This window comes from Poecilia reticulata, linkage group LG23 (genome assembly GCF_000633615.1).
Source record: "Poecilia reticulata strain Guanapo linkage group LG23, Guppy_female_1.0+MT, whole genome shotgun sequence".
Taxonomy (NCBI): domain Eukaryota; kingdom Metazoa; phylum Chordata; class Actinopteri; order Cyprinodontiformes; family Poeciliidae; genus Poecilia; species Poecilia reticulata.
The window spans coordinates 3,119,488-3,135,875 of NC_024353.1; the positions used below are offsets into that span (position 1 = coordinate 3,119,488).

General features: G+C 41.9%; 1 protein-coding gene across 3 annotated transcripts in view; it reads right to left on the reverse strand.

Annotated features, from left to right (window-relative positions):
- Positions 1-16,388, reverse strand: part of apaf1 (apoptotic peptidase activating factor 1) — a 39,617-nt gene that overhangs the window by 18,603 nt on the left and 4,626 nt on the right. For 2 of the 3 annotated variants that reach the window (XM_008400563.2, XM_008400562.2), the window contains exons 10-26: positions 16,128-16,259; positions 15,924-16,037; positions 15,657-15,841; positions 15,340-15,466; positions 14,884-15,009; positions 14,629-14,769; positions 14,405-14,530; positions 13,983-14,132; positions 13,570-13,698; positions 13,114-13,239; positions 11,563-11,682; positions 11,342-11,467; positions 7,856-7,981; positions 6,110-6,241; positions 5,888-6,013; positions 3,711-3,836; positions 1,468-1,614 (exon numbers count right to left, since the gene is read on the reverse strand). In XM_008400563.2, coding sequence (XP_008398785.1) covers positions 1,468-1,614; positions 3,711-3,836; positions 5,888-6,013; positions 6,110-6,241; positions 7,856-7,981; positions 11,342-11,467; positions 11,563-11,682; positions 13,114-13,239; positions 13,570-13,698; positions 13,983-14,132; positions 14,405-14,530; positions 14,629-14,769; positions 14,884-15,009; positions 15,340-15,466; positions 15,657-15,841; positions 15,924-16,037; positions 16,128-16,259 — 2,259 coding nt within the window. Of the gene's footprint in view, positions 1-1,467; positions 1,615-3,549; positions 3,606-3,710; positions 3,837-5,887; positions 6,014-6,109; positions 6,242-7,855; positions 7,982-11,341; positions 11,468-11,562; positions 11,683-13,113; positions 13,240-13,569; positions 13,699-13,982; positions 14,133-14,404; positions 14,531-14,628; positions 14,770-14,883; positions 15,010-15,339; positions 15,467-15,656; positions 15,842-15,923; positions 16,038-16,127; positions 16,260-16,388 lie in introns of those variants that run through there. The other variant, XM_008400564.2, reaches the window with a different exon arrangement.

A 16,388-nucleotide genomic window follows, 5' to 3' on the forward strand; every position in this document is an offset into this window, starting at 1 on the left:
TTCTGAACATCAAAATGTAGTTATAGATTCTGAAATTAAATGAAAACGTGTCGATTTTACACATAAGAAGGTGAAGCTCGTTCTCGCCATTTGTAAATAAAGTCCGTGTGTTTAGAGTTTCATGAACCCAGCTGTTCAGTGAAAGTTGGTATTAGAATAAAGTGCTGGGACCATAAAACGCATTAATTGATGCAAGCAGCGTCCTAAAACAATTTATTACGGTTCTGCTCATTTACAGAGTCTCTAATCTCACCAATAGCGATCAGCTCTGGGTGGTATCACGACATGATTGGCCTAAACAGCAGCAGCAGCATCCACTGCTATCGGCTGAAACATCAACCCACACACACACACACACAAGCACATGTCAGCTCCCACACACACAGCATCAGGAGTTATCTTCAAACATAAACCCTCATCGATCAGAAGTGCTCTCCCAGGGGGGATTACATCACTGCTCAGCAAATAGCCAATCAGAGGCGGGCTGAGATCGGCCGCTCCGTGACCCCCATCTGCTATAAGAGTAAAGGCGCTAGTCACATCACAAGGTGGTACTGAGGTAATGTTTGCAGTCAATCTTTAGATATAGAACTGTAAAAAGATGCACTGCTTTGTTACAGTGGCGATGCAAAAGAAAAGCAGCTGAACTCAGCCTCATTTTCTTCTTATTGTTTGGTTAAAGTGCTATTTTAAGGCCTGCTAGATTGGCAGACAGCGACTGCCTTCCTCCATCTGCTCCCTTACGCCGACTCCAGCTCCAAGTGTCAGATGTTTAGTTATTTCTCTGCCTTCCTTAGCAATAATCGTCCTTGCTATAAACGCAGGCTTATCTGTGAGCTGCTGGGAGGCTTACTGACTTGGCTGTGGCGGCCAGTCAAGCTGCCAGAGTGACTGCGAGCGTCGCCTCGAACGCAAGCCGGAAGCTCGTGTTTCGGAACGATCCAGTCGGTGTCGTATCGGCCGAATGATAAATTCAACACGTCCAAAATGTAATGGTTTTTGCTAATATTTCATCAGATTCTCTAAATCATGTTTTTTTACCTCGTATTTTAGGAATATTTTGAATGTCCGCACCACAGTATTCTGCACAAAGTTCTAACACAAATTTTGCTTTAAACTCTTCTCAAGGCTGCATTAATCCCTGTTGCTGGTTTCACAGTTTGCACTTACCGCAGTTTTCCTTTCACTCAACCTTTTATGAACATAGTTAAATACAGCACTTTAGCAACCACCTTTTGTGGCCTCCCCTCCTTGTGAAGGGTGTCAATTACCATTTTCTGGTCATCTGTCCAGTCAGCAGTGTTCCCAATGATTGTGCATCCTACTGAGGTATATTGTGTTTAACTAAAGCCCACATGTTTAGTAGGATAACTGAGAGAAACCTGACTTTCTGAAGAGGAAAATGTGTGTTTTTTTGTCATTCTCTACTGTGAACGCCACATAAATCTCGTGTTTGCGTTAGCGTACCTTGATGTAGCCTCCGGTAGAAACGAGCACGGCGTTGTTTGGGGAGAAGTGCAGATCAGTCACCCAACCTCCATGTACAGAATCAGTGGCGTCTTTACTTTCCTGGGAACAAACCTTCAGTAAAGAGCCATCTTTAACACTCCAGATCTGTAGCAAAAAAGGAAAAAGTCCATCATACATCGTACACCTGATGAAAATCCATTATCCACTATTGTAAAACAAGCAGTTCTCTCCATTATTGGCAACATGAATAAACACTTAGCTAAACACTTAGCAAGTGCAAAAGACATTTCAGTCAGATCCTGAGATTCTTGTTGACTTCTCATGGTTTTAAGGAGCATAAAACATCTTTATTACATACTGAGGAATCAGTTTCTTCCAGTTCCAAACACGTGGATCAGAAATACACAGATATCTAGTCATTGTTTCCCCACTTTTACTCCGCCAGAGGAATTATTTTCCAATTGTTTACAATTATGTGAGCACGCGTCGCATTTACATAGCTCATTGATCCCAAGCTGCAGGCAAACGGAGAATTGATCCTGATGGCACTTTTCCACGACTGTATTAACAGAACATTCATCAACAGTAACCAAACCCGACTAAAGTGAGGAGAATCAAACATCAGGGATGCAGGAAGTATCCAAGAATCTTTTTTTATTTTTTTGTTTGCATCTTATGAGTTTTGATGCACCATATGAATGTGTATAAAATCTTCTAATTTATTTTGATCCGAGGTTTCCCCCAGAAAACTTGCTAAGCCCGATGGTTTGATCATTCATCCAGCCGTCTGCCGTGTTTTTGAGTTACAAAATGTTTAAAGCTGACAGGAAATTTGAAAATATCACTTGATAATTATGTGCTATTGAAAGATTAATACCTGAACACCAATTATAAAGCCTTAAAAAAATGCTAAGATTAAAAAAAACAACAAAAAAAACAAGCAATGCTAAGCCTGGTGGGAGCACAAGTAAAGCCTGGTGGCCCGCCAGGCTTTTAATACACTGGGGGAAACCCTGTGATCATTTTAAAGAAAATTGGTTGCGTCTTTACTTTTTTCCAAACCAGTGCTCACACTTGATCCTTTTCAGAAGTATAATTGTTGCAGTGTAAATGCATGATGCCCTGGATAAGTCCATTCTTAATTTCATGAACTAATTTCAACAATATCAGATGTCAGTAAATTTAAGAGTTACATAACAAATTGCAAAATGTTTTTTAAAGAATCTAATCCTTTAGGTGTTTATATTCTCAATGTCAAAAGAGCATTTAAATGGTCTTTTTGTGCTTTGAGCTGCAAACCTCAAACTGTGTTTTAAAGAATCTTGGTCCATTTCAGAAGATATGACCAAATGCACTCCAGATTTAATTAAAAGCAAATGAAGCAGCTCTTGCAGGTAAAACCAAAAGCTACAAATCAGATTCAAACTTGAGGCTCATTAGCATGTTGTGATGTTCCACCATAGTTTGTGTCGGACACACACTCCCCCCTAGCTGGACAGAGAAAGAAGAAAAATCTTTCAGCGCAAAACAGTTGCCGCCCTTCAGCAGGGCGGCATCCCTTGGCAGGATGCCGCCAAGGGTAGGAAGTCATACAGCACTGCACATCTTTGACACAAACACATCACATATGTTCTGTATTTTGGCCACAGAAACGAGTGGAGATTTCATTGAATTTCTTGCAATTGGATTGAATTGAATGAGCCACTTTAAAACAGTGAACATTTTAAATTCTCCACTGCAGCATTTTCTGCTGCAGCTCTCATTGTTTTAGACTACTTAATATAACTTTGTGTGATTTTTATTTCTTCTTCTTTTTTTTGCACATGAACTTCAGGTCTGCAAAGCATTAAAGATCCAATTTGCTCTCTCCGTCTCCTCCCACCAGCAATCGTCTCCTCCTCCTCTGGCTCTCCCTCAACTTCCTAGTTTACGCCTCAGCCTCCTGTCTTTCATCTCAATCCCTCCTCACATGCATGCACTGCAGTAATCATGATGTATTAGTAAGCACTTACTCTAAATGAGTGATGACATGTAATTAGAGGATGATTTCTGGGAATAAATGTTGACGGCTCTAATTACTTTTTGTATCCTGAGCAGGAAATTAGATGGTTTGAGGCTCTGTCACTGCATTCAGTCTGCAATGTGTGATAAAAAAAAAAAAACCCTGCTGCAATCCCTTTAATTTACCACAATACAAACTGCTAAAGCAAAATGGATGGCTGGATTTCAAGAGTACGCACTCTGATCTCGCCGTTGTCGTCTCCCGTAGCGAGGCGTTTGCTGTTCCAGGAGAAACGGCAGCTTCGGACGCAGTCTAGGTGACCTCTCAGGGTGAAGACGCACTGCCAGGATTCGCAGCTCCACAACTAAACGTGGTGAAAAGCAAAATGATGCAGAGAAAATAATTCTTTCAGATTTGACCTAAAGCATGCATTTAGTAGAACTGAAATGAGTTACAAAGTTCGACATACTCGTGACAACCTGAACTGAGATTAAAACTCTTTTCTTTCGCAAAAATGCAAAAGAAAATACAAAAGAAAGAGGATTCAGGAGGTAAACTGTGCCCCATCTGCACTGTATACACATAAACACAGCAGCGTTTGCTCATACAGTCGTCATCCGGATAAATCTTCCACAACTTGCTTTATGGTGCTACAGCTCCTTTGTTTCAAATCTCTTTCCCATCGCCAGCTCTCTTTCTACCTCCTTCACCATCACATTGTGTTACATAATAAATAACTCAACCTCTAATTATGCACTTCATTTGGCAGGGATAAGTGCAAGAAAAAACCTGGGAAAAAGTGGGGAAAGGATGAGAAAAGAGCACAACAAAGCACTGTGATGCTTCTGAAAGACTTTAAAAGGCAACACTTTCTGGTTCGACCTCGGGACAGATGGAAACCCGGGACATCGGTGGTTGTGTTGTCGTTTGTTTCTGCGAGCCAGAAAAGTCCCGACTCTGTGGCTGGCTGCTGACCAGCCCGGTAAACACACACACACCTTAATTACGATCGCTGCCAAATCCGTAAAAACACACGCCTGCTGTGAGAATCCAGGCTGGCGGGTAACCAAACCCAAATTCCCACGTGAAACTTGGTAGCAGCGGCTCCTGATTGAGTTATTTAACACAAGGTGGAAGGATCGTGTTGGATTTGGTTTTGGTGCCATAATAAAAATGGTTGAAAACAAAGATTGCATAACAAATGAAGACCCTGAAGCAGCAGCTATAATCCACTGCTGGACAGTGATTCATGAGGAGAATAAGCCACTTTCGCAGAACATGTTGTGTTACTGCAACTAGCAGTTATTTTAGTAATTGATTATTCGGATGAGTAATTGGATAAAGAAATTGACACATTTTGCTGACTTTTCATTTAACCACTTAAGAGTTTTCATGCAATATTAGAAATTCATTAGAAATGCAAATAAACAACTCAATTCCTATTTTGAAATCAGAAAATAAACATTTTATTCCCTACAATGCAATAACACAGCATTCCTTTAGCGTATGCTAAGGATTATACAAATACAATGTAGGGCTAATCTGTTGTTTATAGATTAGCAGATTAATAACTGGATTTCAGAAGGTGCTTAACAGATGTTTTTTTTTATTTACAGTATTAGAATCAGGTGAGATTAAAACTACACCAGATCTGGGTTGAACATATTTACAGAAGACATTTTTGTTTTATATTAAATGCAAAATGTTGTTATTTTTTTGTTAAGTTTTGGCTTCATTGTTGCTCTGGCTGTGTTGTTTTTTTCAGCACATGGCCTTTTTTGAACCTGCATATTCTAATTAGCAACTAATCAATTACTAAATGAGATGACGATTATTTCAACAATCAATTCTTCACAATAAATCTGATTGCTTCAGCCCCACGTTGCAGTTTAACTTTCTATAATTTGAAATGTACTGGAGATGTTTGCTTTGTAAAGTGAAATGGCGTTGGTTTTAATTGAACTCTATACATAAATAAACAAAACTGAAATGAAATTTGAAGAAAAGTGGATCTCTCCCAGCTTTTGAAGTCAAAGTCAGCCCAAAGTCGGGCAGAGTGGTGTTGCTGCACGGCAACCTGGCAAACGCTGCATCCAGAGAGGGTGGTGGGCCGGCTAACCCGCAGGGCTGCTTGGCTAGCAGGACCTTGAGTCGCATTCGGACGCAGAAGGACAGACTAACCTGCGGCTAACTCACCAGGCCTGCAGCCATCTGATGCTATAGTCTCCCGCCTCCTTTTCTTTTTTTTACCCTTGGACTTCACTTGAAGCAACACATTAATGCAAACACCCCTTGAGAAAACAGAGGGCTTTGAGAAAAGATGCGGATGTGCAATAGGTCACGCTGTCACCCCGGGGCAGAAATAGATACGTCTTATCTCGTGTGTGTGTGTGTGTGTGTTTGTTGGTATTGAACCTTAGTGGTCTTGTCAGCAGAGGTGGTCGCAAAGAGACATCCGTCTGGCGAGACGTGACAGGACAGAATGGCTCCCTGATGAGCCTTGATGTCCTGCAGTTTCTCTCCGCTCTCAGTGTCCCACACCTGGTGGCGAGCAGAAGGAGGACAGATTATTTATGGTCGGATGTTACGCTGCTGTTAAATGTAGTGGCAACGTGCGTTCCTGCGTGTCACTTTCACCTTCACAGTTCCATCAAAGGACCAGGAGAGCAGTCTCGAGTCATTTGCCGAGTCGGAGAGCAGAGAGAAGCATCGGACTTGCTCCCTGTGACCCTGAAGTACTTTACACTCGCCTGATTTCCACTTCCACACCTACACGGAGTAAGAAGGAGAGCGTTGTGTCAGCAGCAGCTTCCTCCTGCCTCGGATCAGATCTAAATGTCTGAGATCGGGACAGATTTAGTCACTTTTGTCAAGTGATTACTAAATTTTAAAAACAGGGTGTTTGATTATCACAATATCTATCAAAAAACTGAATAAACACAAAGAGGTTGTTATCGTGCCTGCTTTTATTTCTGGTACTTGATGTTGCTTTTTGGTTCTTTTTAGCTCAAAGTAGAGGTGAGAGACACGAACTTGAAGCTTATCAAGATATTTTGTGGTATTATTGTCAAAAGCACAAATACTGCTTTTGACAAACATTCCCATTTGTAATCTGCTTCTTTAGGACACCAATCGCATAATTAGTGTAATTAGCATCACTAAACTGCACACAGTAACTATATCTGATCATATTTACATATTTATTGATACCCTCGCTGAACATACTGTTTTGGACTTCAGAAACCAGTAAAAATGATGGAGATAATTCTGATTTGTTATATTTTTTTTAATACTGAACCATTTTCACTGTTGTGACTCTTCTAAACAAAACCTTTCTCACGTATCGAGTGCAGATAATTAATATTTATGAAGGAGACTGAAGCATTTTTCCAACTCTAGCCTTAGATTATTAGATTACCATCTTAGGCCCAAAAGTCGAAAGTAAATACAAAATCCATGTGTGGAGAGAAAACTCTGGGCCTGCAGATCCAGATCGGCTCTATTATGGACGCCGGCAGATAAATCAGCAGAAACTGGGAGGCTGCACTGGGAAGCCGATAGAGGCAACCATCAATCACGTCCCGCTGCACGGTGTTGCCTTTTCCCCTCCTTTATTGGTCTGAAGGTTAAAATCCATCACCAAACAACAACCCTTTCATTTACATTCACTTTGCGTTTGCATTTCCATTTAAATACACGCTTCCATTTCCTCACAAGCACATGTCAGGCGGCATGAATCTGAATATTTTCTGAATAACCGGCGGACGGGCTGAGAATAGCGATGCTGCAGGCGGCAGCCGGATGAATACAAAATGAGAGCGCCGTGTTTTGAACGGAGCGCTGCAGTGGACGGCGTCCGCGGGCAAAACCCAAGGATGGCGAGGAAAAGAGAGACGGCGGGAATGAGAGAGAAACGGCGAAGGGGAAAATAAACAACGGAGCATGAATGGTGAGGTCAACAGAGCGGAACAGCCTCATGTATACACACACACATATATACAAACAGAGGCAGTTGCAAGTGGTCAACAGAGGAACAAGAGGAGATAAAGAGCTGAGAGGCACAGAGGAGGAGGGATGAAGAATGGAGAGGTGAAGAGGCCAACGGAGAGTTTAAACAGGTTAAAAACACCAGAGACCCAAACACTGCTGATGAATGATTTAGTGCTGCAGGTACTTTAGTCAAGGTGAGGGATCGGCATGGAGGCGGAAAAATTAATCAATATCCAGGAAGAAAAATGGGAAGCAGGTTAGGAGAGAAGGAGAACAAATGTCCCATTAAACTGAGAGGAAATAAAAGTGAGGGACGGGAGAGGGAAGAGACAATTAGTTGGCAAAACCAAATATAAGAGCCAGAAAGAGGAGGAGGGGGGAAGCATAACCTACCCTGATGGTGGTGTCCTCGGATGAGGTGATGAGAGTTTGTCCGTTCTGGCAGAACTGGCAGTGGAGCACGGTCTTGGTGTGTCCCAGCAGAGTGGCTAAAAGCTTCCCTGAGGGCAGCGCCAGCACCTACACGGAGCAAACACGGAAACATGAGCAGCTCTAAGAGTCAAATAACGCCGGTTTGGATGTGTGTTTAGGAAGGAGAGAAGGAGGTTTTATGGTGGACGGCTGGACGGCACGGCTAAAAAAAACGCATCAAAATATAAGGCTTTAATATCAGTCGATGACAATAATTATTGATGATTTTTATGTTTAAAATATCTGAAATAATGCCAAACTTTCGCGCTCCTTTTCTCCTTCAACTTCAAGCCGACGTTTTCATTTTCAGGCAGTTTCAACCTGTTGCTAGGTAACCAAAGAGCGAGTGAGTTAGTTGATGCCATCCACATTGCTTTAGCTGGCCACGAGAGCTTGAATGGAGGTTGAGAAGAAAAAAAACCCAGCATTTAGGACGGCCTGGTCAAAGGTTAAACAGCTTGAAGCGTATCAGATGGTCAAAAAAGCCTCTTCAGCGGCAGAATGGTTCACGTCCAGACTCTCTGGACGTTTGCTGAATGTCATCCCGATGACCCATTTTCAAACAGCTCCTTCCCTTTCCAACCGTGATCATAACTTCTAGGTTTTATAACTAGTAATCAATCGCTCAAAATAACAAAAATCAGGTGTAGCACAACACCTGTGAGAAAAGCTGAGCAGCGTTGCAGCATCTGGGATTGTGGCGTGTTCTAGAACAGCCAGAGCTCAGATGAGAGAGTGTTGAAACGTCTGAGCAGACAGAGCCTGAGGCCATGCCTGCCAAGTTCTTAGCTGAGGATTTCTGTTGAGGTGGAAGAAGGAACTCGACCTAATATGAAAGGGTTTCACAAACTAAATGTTCCGATTGTTGCCAAATTGAAAGCGAAAACTTTAGTGTGTTCTCCTGGGAATGGGAATAAAAATCTGAAAGGTGTGGCCTGCATTTGCATTCAGCTCCATTAGTGAATACTTTGTAGGACAACATCTATCGCCAATATCTAGAAACTCAATGTTATCTCATTTAAGACTCCAGGAAATGTGTTTGTGGACATGAAGTGGACTAGGTTTAGGGTTGGACTTTGACTGGGCCATTTTAGCACATTAATATAATCTGATCCAAACTGTTGCGTTGTAGCTGTGACTTTATGTTAAAGGTAACAGTCTTCCTGAAAGATCCATTACTAATTAGCTGACTTATGAAGCCAACTGATTGAACTGGATTTCATTCAGCAAAAACAAAAAGTGCCGTGCAACACTACCGGGAATTTGATTTACTCTCCAAAATGCGCAACTTTGGATGATCAAAGAATGAACCAACGGTTATAATAACCCCTTTGCTATTATTAGTATTCCAAATAAACAAACAGTCACTTCTATTCTGTCTCCGCCGTACAATACCTGCACCCTGCCTGTGCACTGAGCTACAGCCAGCAGCACCTCCCTGCAGGACGTCAGCAGCTGACGGATCCTGCAGCCAATCGTCCTCAGCAGCCGACTAGCTGTCAGCCCTGACACCTGCCACACAACACAAGCACATGGAGTATTCCTGTGTGCCGGAGGCGCACAGGCAGACTGTTCTCTGCCCCACATTTTTCACTAAACGGCGGTCACTTTTGTGCTTTAGCGGAGCAACCTGACATCTGACAATGTCACGAGAAGATATTGCTAATTTTCCTCTGGGTGCACGGGGGGAGTAATGCATTGCAGTGATTTGTGGCTGCGGGGCGTTATTGCAGGGCGCCACCTGGTGTCAGCAGAGGAGTAGAAGCAGAAATATGCTGGGCATCTCTCCTGGTAGATGTAGGCAGGATTGAGTGATTTTCCAAGTCAGACTAGCAGAAAAGAGTAAGGCATGAAATACAAAAGTACTTCAGTTTCATTTTATTTTATGGAAATTGTTGAGGTTGCTAATAAGGGATATTGTTTCAAGTCTTTTTTTTTTACCCATCTTTTGATGTATGTTCTTGATTCCAAAAATTGCCGTGCATCTATTTTTGCAGGTCCTAATCCCTTAATGAAACTTTAAAGTTTTGTCCAAAAAAAATTCACTTTTCTTTTTGTTTTGTTTTTCAGGCTAAAAAATGGTTCCCACCCCTCTAAGTTCAAGAGATCAGCCCATCTGTGCTGCTGTTTTATTAATTGCTCCATTAATTATCTCCTGGGTCAGGAGACTGGAGAAAAGGCTCAGGAAGGTCCAGAGAGGAAGAGTAATTAAAATGCTAAACTTCTCCAGGACTTCTTAAATAATTAGCGCCGCCCTCTGCTGTGGGACGCTACGCTGCAGTCCCAGGAGACTCCGCTTTTATTTGCAGAGGGAGAAGTCCGAATGGGGGAAAAACAAATAAAACAAGGTGACACAAAGAACCCCGGCATATCAATCTCTGCCTACAGTATTCTCTACAAAACGTGGGGCAACAAGACGACGAAGATCTGCAGGAAGCAAAACAGAAAACAAAGGCCATAACAGAGCAGGACAAGAAATCAGGCAGTGCTGTGAAAAACTAAACTTAGTAACAGAAACATCTTCCATCAAGCGTTTGAGCCTGACTTTACTTTGCTGTTTGAATTAATTGTTTTCATTCATCCACATTGGTGAGTTCTTTTTTTTAATGAATAACCAGCTTAAGATTTAGGTTAATGCTTTGACTAGGCCACTCCAAATCTGCATTTATTTGAACCAGAGACAGGTGGAGTTGCTGGCGTGCCTTCAATCATTTTCCTGCTGCATAACTGAAAAAAGCTTGAGCTCAAGGTCAGGAACTTACAGCTGAACAGGAAAAGACTCTTCAGGATTTTCATCAAACCATCACACCACCACAACCATGTTTGGTTTTTGGTAAAATGTTTCTCTTTTCCTGAATGCAGTTTTCTTTTTTTCATTAAAAATTTTGTTTTGTCTGTCTGGGAATCAAGATATTTTTTGACAAAATGCCTTTGCATTCAGCGATTTTTAACTCCAAACCTTCCCAAATTATAAAATTATAAACTCTCACCCTATCTGAGCTAAGTGAGGCCTGCTGTAGATGTTGTTCTGGGGTATTTTGTGATGAGCTGTTGATGTTTTCTTGTTTTCTTGGTAAACCGACACTCCCAGGAAGGTTTCAAACTTATCCATTTTTTACATCTATTTAGTTACAGTAGCTCTCTCTGATTCACGAAAGCTACTCAGTAACTCTTTCCAGACCGATAACACTGACTGCTGTTGATTTTCCTTCAATTGGTGTGTGAAGTGTTGCTTTTCCCCTCATATAAGTGCATACTGCTCTGCATAGCTTTAACCAGTTCAACTAATGTCAAACATAAATGATCAGTTTTACCATTTTCATTTTCTGTTTTTGGATGAAGAAAGTGGAGAGATAATGTAAAGAGATTCTTCATTTGAATAGAAAGGATGAAATTCCAGTTTTTTACCTGCACATTTCCGTTCTCTTGTCCCAGAGCCACTGCAGGCGGATTCTTGCACATGCATGTGGACCGGATTCTGCAGGGCAGCTCCTCTGACTGGAACAGCACCGATCCCGTTCTGCCGTCCCGCACCTGGGATAAAAACACAAAACAAGGGGATGAAACCGTGTCTTTGTACAGTTCGGCTTCAATTTCACTGGGAAACCAGCTTTCCTATAACAACTCACCTGGAGTCTGTTGCAGTTGTCTGCAGCCGACACGATGATTTCCTCACCATTAAAGAGAACGTCCGAATCTCTCTTCAGGCAGACGGCCGAGGACGTGTGGACCTTCTCGGTCTCCCACAACTGCAACACATGACAAGCAAGACATGTGAACCCCCACTCTGCTACAAATATATTTGTGCTTCATTATATTTGTCCAGTACATTTAAATCAACCTGCATTGATTCAACAGATGATAAAAGATAAAAACAAGTACAAACTGTCAGAGGAAGTCGGTCCGTTTCTGTGGAAGTTGAGCTGATTATAAAGAACAAAAGAATGCGGACCGTGTTCTTACCGGTTGCAGGAACGGAACAAGAAAATTTCAGGTTCAAACCGTTTCAACCATCAGTGCCAATAATCAGGGTTCATGCACTTTTAATTCATGTTGAAATTGCAGTTTTCCAGATCAAGGAGAGTTTTCAGGCCGTTTTAAGCCACTTTTAAAAAATAAATACAAAAATTTCCAATTTATGGCAGGTATTTCTACCAAAAAAAACACAGAAAGGAAGCAAAAACGGCTAAAAAATAAACCCTGGCTAATAACAGTTTTTTGTTTTAACAGACATTTGTCATGATTTTGTGCTTCTTTATTTATGGTTTAAATGTGACCTGGTGTCAAAAAATTAAGTCCACCAGGCACAATCACCCATCCTAGCAAATGCAATTTCAGTACCTTTACCTGATTTTATACAAGACTTTTTTTCCAAAGGCTTTGCAGGGTTAGAAAGGGAAATGGTGGCAACGCCTCCATCCGTCTTCGTGTCCTTGGGCCGGATTCTTCACCCGCCTTTCACTGCTAACGGTGGCAGTAGGGTATGGCAGCCTCACCTCTGGACAGGAGAGCTGTAGCTACTATCCAGTAGCTGAGTACTGTAAAACGCTTTGGGTTCCTATAACTGACTTTATTATTGTATCATAAAATCAGTTATTATGCAATAACTGTCAAAGGACAAACAGTCAAGGAAGGAAATGCAAACTCGTATCCGTCATCCCGTTCGGAGGCAGAGGACTGGCAGAGTCTGGCAGAGACACACAGACTTTAACATGTTTTGCTTTCCTTAGAAGAAGACGTGTTAGTCCAACACCACAGAGCAGCGTGGGCTGTTTGAAGCAAGAGAGCTGTGACTGGTGAGGTTTGTTTTCTTCCTCCTCCACTGGTGGGTTCACAGCTGCAGCTCTTACTCAGGGTCATCCTGACCACAAGAGGCTCAAATCCACTCTCAGGTGGTTCTGACCCGTTACACAACCTCAATCTTTGTCAAACCATGCAGTTTGGAAGTTGCGCATTTCCCAAGATTACATCTGACAGACTTGAATTAAATGTCACCACATGCTGTTCACATCAATATTAAAAACGTTTTTTTTCTGTTACTAGAATCTAAAATAAACCCAGCTGGCATTAAATGTAGCAGTTCGTTATCTTGTATGTCCAAGTTGGTCAAACTGTCAAGATACCAGCAACTGGAGGATCATCCAACTTCTGCAACAGCATCACGTGGATGAAACTCTCACCCTGATTGTCTGGTCGTCGGAGCAGGACAGCAGCTGAGAGCCGTCTCTAGAGAACTGGACCCGCTGGACCCAGCTCAGGTGGCCGCTGCAGTCCGCCCGCTTCTTCTTTTCCTCAAGATCCCACAGCTTAAAAGAAACCACACAGAAACAAATAACAGATTTAACCACACTTTGAAATTAAACAATTTAAACTATATTTGAAATGTAAGAGATTTACAGCGCTCTCCACACTGACTGGTACTTGTGGGGAAAATGCGTAAAAAGGTATAAATTGGGATTGCTTAGCAACTAATGCACTCACATCTTTCAGTATGAAATTATGCTTTAATTCATTTATTTTAAGGTATTTTTATACATCTTCAGAGGTGCCACTAAATATGGAGGACACTGCAAAATATTCCCCTCTTTTCAGAAGAAGTTACAGGAAACTAAGTACTAGCGTAGCTAGCATAGTACCTCAATGGCATAATTTGAGAAAGCTAGTGCCAGCAGGTTACTGGCAGGACAGGCGTGACAGTATTGGACCGTGCTCAGGCGATTCGTCTTGATATCCAGCAACATGTCCGACGTCTGGACGTCAAACACCTAAAAAACAGGAATTTCAAAACATATCAGCATCTTGAGTGTCCTTAGAGCTTGTTATATTTAAAAAGGATGTAAAAGAGATCAAAACCGGGAAAACTTTAGGCTAATTCCTACTTAAAATGAATGCATACGCAAAGGAAGAGCAGGAAAGTTATACACAACAGAAAGTGGCTTTCCACTAATTAACCGACACATTTGACGGCTTTCGTCGAATAATAATCAGTGAGTGGTCATCCATCCTGACTTGCATTCAAAATTTCTCGCTTTCCTGCATTAATGCTCACCAAGGCAGCATTTCTGGCGGCGCATATGATGCGTTTGCCGTCTGCGGTCCAGGTGCTGCACTTCACAAGAACGTCCTCATCATCGCTTTCTGACAAGAAGCTCTTCACGTCGATCGTCTTCCACTCGTTGGCTGCAGACACCTGGAACAACTGTGTGAACACAAAGACAGAAAAACAAAGCTATAATATCAGGCATGTTATCCATTAAGGGTGGTTAAGGTAAAATGATCACAACGTGAGCAACCATAAATCAGTCCAGCTTTAAAACATGTTCATTTAAAAATATTTCTATTTTGTTTTACTGGATTTTAAGTTTCTGCAGGGAGAAACTTTGTTGTTAACACACCTACAAACTCTTAGGTTTAAAATAAAACAACAACTCAAGTCGTGAATGTATTTATCTAAATCTGACTGAAAGCCACCTTAACGGTGCCGTCGTTGGAGGAAGTGGATAAATAAGCATCATCAGGGGAGAAACAGCAGTGGTTCACCGGCTCGAAGTGACCAAACATGGTGTTCTGGGACGACGGCTTGTTCAGATTCCAAACCTAAAGAAACAGAAATAATACACAATGTGACAAATACTGACATAAAAAAATAGAACAAAATGAAAAGGAATGTAGAGGAAACCAGAGCTATTCCTCACCTTGACATTTAAGAAGTTGTCGTTGGAGCATGTGGCCAGCAGGAGGCGCTGTGACATGTTGGTGAACTCGCAGTGGTTCACCTGCTCTTCATGCTCCTCTTCAAAGATCCTCAGCAGTTTGCCTTGCTGGATGTTCCACACCTGCAGGATAAAATCTCACGTCTAAATAGAAAAACGGAGCATTTTCCATCTATAAGTTACACATTCAGTTGCTCTTTTATTCATTAGCTGCTGTGATTAGCAGCTAATGCTCACCTTGACTTTCCGGTCGCTTGAGCAGGTTGCTAGAAGATGGTCATCAGGGGAGAAGGCGCAGCACAGAACCTCTTCATCATGAGCCTGGATCTCCATCAGCTTCTCACCTGAGGTACTTTTAAATACCTGAGAGAAGAAATAGAGGAGTTTAATGATCAAAATCGATAAGACAGAAATGAGATTTATTTGGTGCATTACTGAATCAGAAACACATCTAATTTTAAAATCAGGTTAGCAATTAATTAAAAAAGTGATTCAATGTACAAAACTTACTTAATACTTAATACTTAAGATTTGTAATAAAAAAATGTAAAATATCTATATTTTGAGTTAAAAACATTGCTTCATATAACTTGAGATAAAGAAAAAAAAGTGATATAATAACTATTTTATTTGACAATATTTATAAGCAATTATGTTTCTTTGCCTTTCTGGTTGCAATATTGCTCCAGATACCTTCAGGGTTTTGCTGGCTCCACAGGAAGCGATTTTGGTTCCATCGTGGGAGAAGCAGGCGGAGTAGATGGAGCCCAGGTGAGGGTGGATCAGCAAACGGGACAGATTTTCTACGCTGCTCTTATTTCTGTAAAGACATACACAAATACACTCAAAAACACAGAATGGAAGATTATTATGAGTATTTTTCTAAAATGAATAATCTCCTAAAGTCGTTAAGTACAAGATAATTGAAGAGCTACAAAATAACTGTTGCCACTCCAGCTTGACTAAGCCAAAACTAGGATTTTGCATTAAAAATAAAACTGTTTTCATACATTAACTCAAAGTAGAGCGTCCCAGCGTTGGCTGGGTCCAGCGCCTTTTCCCGAGCCTGTCTGTAGACGGCGGAGGAGTGCGGCTGAGACAGCGCGAGCTGCACGACGTCGGGGAACGGACGCTCCTCCAGGTGGTGGCCGTTCAGCGACAGAAACTCCTGGAACTGGCTGCAAACTTCACTGGTCTGGTTGGGAACAGAGCAAAACATGCAGGAAAACTCCCAACCGCCTCAAAGATGGCAGCTAAGTTCGCCGCGTTCCACTGACCTCTTTGTCCAGAATGGGTCCGTACTCCATGTAGTCGTTGATGAGGGGCGCTGGACCCATTACCTTCGCCTTCATCTCGACCCAGTCCAGCGAGAACAAGAGTGAATACAGATCCTACCCAGAAGGACAACAGAAGAAGACATGATGAAGACAAGGTGAGCTTGTCTAACTGAATGGACATGCTGGAACGGAGCCGAGTTTCACCTGGAACATCCTGGCTTTGGCCATGTGGTAGGTGAGAAATCTAATCCAATAAAGACGACCCTCGTCTCCAAAGGTGGGGACAGACTCTCTGTAGTGATGGCGGTACTGGTCCACCAACTTCTTGTGAAGACTCTGAAATGTGGCAGGATGTCTGTCAATAAACCTGACATTGTTTTTCAGTTGTATTTGTTTTATATATTATAACAGATCAGGTAACATGGTGTCCGCTTGTTTTCTGCTAATCAGTTATTCAGAGTTGGC